We start from the raw sequence: 6,922 nt of genomic DNA, 5'->3' as shown, positions 1-6,922 counted from the left end.
TTATATTATTATTACTGTAGTAGTGTTGATAGTATTGGATATTTATCAATAATAAAAAAAGACGACGACTCAAAGACGCCCATCTAAGTTGGGTCTTTGCGATCCACTTAAATGTTGCACACCAAAGGGTTAAGAACAATCACGATGGTCTCAAACGTTATTCAAAAATGTCACATTTCTTGGCTGTCACAAAGCGTTCAGCTGATGACATCCAGCGTTTCACACAAACGTCAAATCAATAAATAAATGGCTGACGCTTTCCTAAAATGTCAGTTTTAAAACCAATGTTACACGTAGCGCTGTTTATGCAAACCTTTGAAAAATTGATTAAGCTTCCTATTGTTTCACATGATTAGAATTTGCCAGGGAGAATATGAAATGCATTTCTAGCTTGAAAACCTCTAGCTATGAGTTTCATGAGGCATATTCTGTGTGAAACCCTGACTGGTAATAAGATTTGTTACTTTTATTATCATTTATTTATCGGTTCAGGAGAAAACGAAACGAACAAACGTTTAAAAAGTAAAAAAAAAACCCAAACTACTTTATATCAGCAAAGTGCTTAGAACGGCAGGTGAGCTGGAAGTCATTTATGTTTGTCCAAAGAGAAACTGCTGTCCTTTGTACAAGTGCTGCGTACCGCGCAACGAGCGCTCTCGCAGTGGGCATGATGCCAGGGAGGGCATGATGCCAGGGAGGGCGTCACGATAATCGCGTCATTACATGGCGTGCGCTGCGCTGTCAAGGGCGTCCCCTGCCTAACGTCCGAGGTATCGCACTCTGCTGACGGGCGGTGGTACAAACGTTACGTGGACGTCAAGTCAGACGCTCGTTTCTCGCACATTTGGCCGAGTTGATTCTGATCGAGTCTCATAACTGCAGTCGTCTTTTTTTGTTACTTGTTCCGATTTCTGTTATTTCTTATAAAATGTTGCCCTTTATTTTGAACAGACGCCAAGAAGCACCTGGTACGTCGGTGTGGCCCTCCTTTAATCTGATGGCTGGTTAGGTTTAGTTCTCGCTAAACGCTTCTCAGTGAGAAGGGAGCCTTTTAAATTCGGTGGCTATTGCTGGTGACATCGGTTCTGTCACAATCGTCTCGGATTTGGACAAACATTCCATTTTCTTGTCTTGTCCAGCTGAGAAATGTCACAAGGCTTCTCGTAAAGCCACCCGTGAATGTGGCCCGTTTTGGGAGCCTCTTGAAGACGATGAGCTGACAAATGTCCTCAAGGTGCCTCATCCAAGAAAGTAAAAGTGCTTTGGAGGTTACAAACCAAACGCTCCCTGATGCCATCCTTTAAAACTGACACCACTCTGGCTTATCCTGTTCGGATCTTACAACAGGTGCAGATGCCCATTTCATGCGGGACGTGTCCCTGCCACCAATCACCGAGCCCACCCGGCGCGGGCACCTCCAGAGCGCAATGGGCGCCCCTGAGCGATGGCCACGCACTCCTCCTGGGGGCTCCACTCCCATCCTTTCTCGGCCTCAGTCTCAGATGGACGCCAGCGTACCCAGGAGTAGGCGGGTTGGGGTGTTTAGGACAGCAGTACCACCACCAGGTAAGCCAAAGCCCAAATAAAAGGACTTGGGAAGGCATCTTGAGAAGAAAAAAAAAAGCAAAACTGCCTTTCGGGACTCCACTGGTGCCAGGATGGTCAAGAAGGTGGTGAGGTGTGCTGGGGCCAGGAAGAAGCCAATGCCCTCATTTCATGTTTGAACCTCTCAGAAGTCAGCAGCCTCCCCCCAGGACCATTAGGGACCCGATTAGGAAATCGTGGACAGTCCGAGGACTGCTGATGAAAGTCGGTGGCCGCAGACCGCGTGTGAAACCAGGAATGACTGGACGTCAGCAGATGCTGTCAAGTTCTGTGAGAAGAGGAGCACACGTACGACAGCCAAGTCCAGCTACGCTCTCTAAAATGACACCCAGGCCACTGTTGGTCACTCATTCTACACGCCTGTGGTTCTGTCTGAAGAGAGCTGCAGAACGTTAGCCCATCCCAAGTGCCCACCTGCGCCCCGCTGCTCTTCTTGTTGAAGTCAGGATTCTCCTCAGGCTTGCGGACGCTCCTATCGGGTAACCTCTTGATCTCCATTTGCGTTCAGCTGCTTCAGTCTCTCCTCATCGCTCGTTTTCTAGCACTTCTTTGTCCACATCTGCCCCAGTAGTTCAGGTGAGGCTTCACCAGTGTGTGATGGGCACCTCCGGGCCCTGCCTCACCTGGCATTCTGTCGTTTGCCAGGTTCAAACCTCACCCTGTGTGTTTACATCTAACATTTTTACGTGGAATTCTTCACATGTATTAATTCCTGCCATGCCCGTATTGTGCCCAGGTCCAGGTTAGCTGCCATTCCCCGTGGAGAGGGCCAGTAAGCTTACTGGAGCTCCATTAGAAATCGAGAAGATCGGCAGGCCAAGGTGGGTTTAGCGATGAAAGCAGACGACCAGAGCGTGCGGAGGAGATTATTGACCTGGACCTTCAGAAAGCTTCTGCTGAGGTCCCATCAAACCAGAAGAAGGCAGACGGCTGCAAAATGTGCTTAAAATGTGCAAAGCAAAAACAAAAAAAAAAAACTGGTGACCACGGTGTCCCGCAGGGTCTCAGCACTGGGACCCCTGCTCCTTTAAATCACATCAGTAGTCACAGCAGAAATGTAACTGGCCGGCCAGTTCAGTCTGCTGCTGGGGTGGACTGGTCCAAAGGCCTCGGGCTCATCGAGAGGCCTAACATGTGCCAACGCAGCTTTCTGTGCCAAAGTCAGACTTCATAACACGCGCATATCTACGGCAGCTCGGACGCGTGTGTGCCCAGCGTATCAGAGAAACGCCGACTGGCCCGTGTAACACTTCAGATCACCGAGCCGTTACTAGAATTTGACACCTCAAAAGTGACAAGTGTGACGCGTAGACTCGACTGCCGTTCTCTTTTAATGCTGTGTGTTTGCACCGAGGGTCTTTGTTGGTTCTTTGCCAGTTTTGAGCAACTCCACGTTGTCACTTCTCAGGTCACTGGCCGACATGTTAGGAATGTCTGTGCCACACTTCACTCTGTCATGCCAGTTGTGCTGAAAGCTATTCACCGATGGGCAGGGCGCTACATGCTGATTTCGGATGGCGTGAAACACAACGTCTAGTTACCAGCGTAAAAAGGCCATTTGCAGCCGTGCCCGGTCCTCGTCAAGTAATCCGAGACATTGGCTGCAGCCATACTGCATTAGGGTTAGGGTTTCGGCCACCAAGCGAGAATGACGGTGTGAGCAGTGACAGTCCATCCATGCACAAGTCGCCTATGATGCCAAAATGCGACTGACGGGCATCATGGCTCAGTGGCCTGTTTTAGCTTGCGATTCATTTTGACACATGGTAGCATGGGCAGACGTGACGGCCTGTTGGCGAGGTCACTGGGTGCCACTCACAGTAACAGCAGTCACGCCATTTAATGGGCCACCTGCTTATGTCCGTTCCGGACCTCCAGAGTGCAGAGAAGAGGCGCTATACGATGCCACATGTGACCCTGCCCGCTGGCACACGGCCGGGGTCTTGATGCATCAGGAGGGAGGCTGCTCTGCCAGCCAATGTGATTCAACAGCGTATACCTAGGAGGTTCACATAGGCCTGTTGGTTGCAAGGTGGCACAAGTGCAAGATGACTGAGATTTGTAAAAAAGTGTGCCTCGGCTACTTTGATAAATCGCATTTTTTAATTTGGCATTCACGTATTTTCACATTCGAAGAGTTTCATAAACAAGAGCCTTGGGTGGAATTCAGACTGAAGCAGAGATGTCTGGCAGAAGGAATCGAACCGGGAAACCCGCAGAATCACACGTAGGGGCATGCGAGGGGACGTCCCGCACGCCGTTCATTACGCAGATTCCTGGCATGGTGGCCAAGTGGACTGTGAGCTCAGAGCGGGTACAGGGGGTGTTAGTCAGACCGCCGTCGCCCACCGCTGAAGATGCTCATCGATTCTTTTGGGCGCATTGTCTTCTTCTGCCCCGTCACAAACCTCCCCCTAGAAGGTGACATTTTGATGGCTCCCCACCATCGACCTCAGATGTTTGTGCTTCAGTCCTCCAGGCCGGCGAGTTGTCATGAATTCATTGTGGTGAACGTCATTTTGGTAAGCACGGGGTTCAGTCGCCATGCTGCCATCCCCGATCAGACTGTGGGGCACCAGACGCTCATCAACATACGACTGTGGGGCACTCGCCAACTACTGGACTCCACATTTGCAGACTTCGCTTGTTCTTTAAAAAACGACAACTCCGAAGACGCACCCGTAAGTCGACACAGCGGACTGTGAAGCGGGCCGAGGGCACAAACGCCCATCCACCGATGCCCACTCACCGGAGAACAAGCTGGACGGCAGCAGAGGAAGGATGAAGCCAACCCAAAGATGGAAGTCTGCGTCCCATGGTCAGCAATAACTCGTGCGACACAATGGGCTTAATGCCACTGCGTGCCCGATGACTAAACGCAGACCAACTTCTCGTCACTGCCCAGTGTTAAACCATTCAATTTGCACTCAAATGTGATGGGCTGAGAAAGGCGTCACAGCCCAGTTAGTCTGCTTCTGTCGGAGACGTCAAGCGGAGACGTCAAGTGGCATCCAGCGGAAGGCCCAGCGTCCGACTTTTTAACGAACATCAGATTTGTCTCTCATGCCACAAGAAATAAGTTGGTCTTCATACACAAAGAGTGCACGGGGATCGTGTGGCAGACGTGACGTTTGTTTTAGGGAAATGTCGTCATCTTCACAAAAGGAAAACGTATGACGAGAAAGTTCTGGAACCGTTCCACAATGCTAGCGCCACGGAACACGAAGGAGGGGGTCCTGCTTAGTGGGCACTTTCACACTTCAAGAGTTCCCATCAGGATGCTGTCTGCCACATGTCCCTGTTACCTGCGCCCATCGATTGAATGTCACTGCATGGCACCGCTTCAGCTATTCAAACTCCCACCGAAGGGCCAGACGATGCCGTGTGATTTTTTTGAAGCCATTCCAGACCACACGGACCCCCCACTCTGATTCATTTCTAGTGCATCACCTCAACAGTGGCAGCGCCAGGGACTTGGTTCAAGCTGAAGCACCGTTTCAGAGGATGCCAGTTTTCCTTCCACAAAGCGCACATGCAGTTTAGGCTGCCAGCCCCTCTGCAAGCGCTTTAGGTCCGCGTTGTGCACCCTTCATGGCCTCAAGACCCAGTTGTGCCAATCAAGGTCCACTGGTGACGCACAAGCAGAAACGGGCACCTCCTGGAAGTGGAACGAGAAATGTCAGCGCCTCATACTGTGAACAAGTCGGTGACAAACTGCAGCCAGCCAGCCAGCCAAGGGCATTGTCACCATCAAGCTGGCACTGAATGTCTGGCGTCCTCAGTTTACTCCAGAAGTGAAGTGCAACAAAGAAAACCAGAAAAAGAACGAAAAACGAACTTCTGTAGCTTCAGCAAGTGCAACCGACGGCAGAGAAGATGGCCGACCCCAGTCGAGTGCCAAATGGAAATTGTGCCAAGGACTGGCATGAACGGTCATTTTCAAAGTAAAGGGCAGATGAGCACAGAATTACAGGTACACTTACAAGTTCTTCATAGCCCAGAAAAATTCTCTAAAAAATTAGTAGGCACACAGAAGCACAAACTGAGGATGCCAATGCCATGGAAAGGGGTCACCAAAATGGAGAGCCTTCAAAGTCCATGGCACTGGGCACAAAGCAGCAAGTGAGACAGCAGACACGCCATTTCCATCAATTCTTTATTGGCAAGATTGTATAAAAACATTAGGAGACTCTCCACTGGCCTTTCCACAAAAGGAAAAAACGATTTACCTGAAAAAGAAAAAACGGAAAACCTACACAGAAACACACCAGCTAAGCTCTCAAAAGCCACAAAAGCAACTCAGTAGCTTTGCTTCGGATTACGACGACAGAAAATGCATCAACTACAAGCACTGAGATTCTAGTGTCATTAGTGTCATTGTCATGCGTCAAAATGTCCTGAAAAGCGTGTGAAGAGCAGCGGCGGCAGCGGCGGCAGCAGCTCCACATCGAGATCCCTTCACCTAGAAATCATCGTTTCAGTCTGCGCACGGCTGCTCGACTCTCTCCATGGCTTGCTTCACGCGGGTAAAGTGGACTTTGGGGTGTCGGTGCCCATAGTAGAAAAATCACCTTTCATATAAAAGAATTAAAAACCGTTCAAGAGTGGCGCCGTGTCTCGAGCTTTGCACATTCACGGACTTACATTTACTGTACATCAACATTCACTTTGCTAGCAGCTACAAATGGCCACGTGTTAAGGCACTCATGACGCACGAACGCAACAAGCTCGCCACCCCGGGCACAACAAAGGCAGACGCACAAGAGGACTGACTGGTCAAATGAATGGAAAAGTGAGCACTGGCTCTCATATCCAGACTTATCTGAAGCACTTGAATATATTATCATTTTTTAATAAGATATATCATATAGATGATATATATATTTATATAAAAACACAAGGTGAGAGAGAAAAAGAAAAAAAAAGTGATTCTTTTAAAAAGGCAACGGCAGACGATAAAAACACAAAGATGATTGGCTACTAGCTTGTACTTCAAAATATAAACCCCCAGGTCCACGGCTCAACGCATCCACTGTTCTCCCAGCATTCCCTGCTAAAAAAAAAAAAAATCTTCAAACTCGGCAAGTTGGCCGCCGCCGCCGCCACCACAAGCCCAGCCTCAAAAGTCTTTTGTTCAGAGTCCAGCCCAGACAACTTTGCTCGCCCGTCACTTCCACATGCTGCCACCTTCATTCGGTCTCACTTTCCTTTCGTTTGGCACCTGAAGGAAAAGGAGAAGAAAGCAGTTGGGTTGAGGCAGCAGAGGATGGAGTGCCAGGCACTCCAGGGTGTTGCCCCTTATTAGACAGTATGCCCA

At 49.6% G+C, this 6,922-nt stretch overlaps 1 protein-coding gene across 8 annotated transcripts in view; it reads right to left on the bottom strand.

Moving 5' to 3' along the window:
- Positions 1-5,744: 5,744 nt before the first annotated feature.
- prkag2a (protein kinase, AMP-activated, gamma 2 non-catalytic subunit a) overlaps positions 5,745-6,922 on the bottom strand; it is a 90,253-nt gene continuing 89,075 nt past the window's right edge. For all 8 annotated transcript variants that reach the window (XM_039754072.1, XM_039754070.1, XM_039754073.1 and 5 more), the window contains one exon: positions 5,745-6,826. In XM_039754072.1, coding sequence (XP_039610006.1) covers positions 6,795-6,826 — 32 coding nt within the window. In that variant the 3' untranslated portion in view covers positions 5,745-6,794. The remainder of the gene's footprint in view (positions 6,827-6,922) is intronic.

This window comes from Polypterus senegalus, chromosome 5 (assembly GCF_016835505.1).
Source record: "Polypterus senegalus isolate Bchr_013 chromosome 5, ASM1683550v1, whole genome shotgun sequence".
Taxonomy (NCBI): domain Eukaryota; kingdom Metazoa; phylum Chordata; class Cladistia; order Polypteriformes; family Polypteridae; genus Polypterus; species Polypterus senegalus.
Note: the sequence above shows the minus strand (reverse complement) of the source record. Positions and strands in the feature narration are given on the sequence as shown.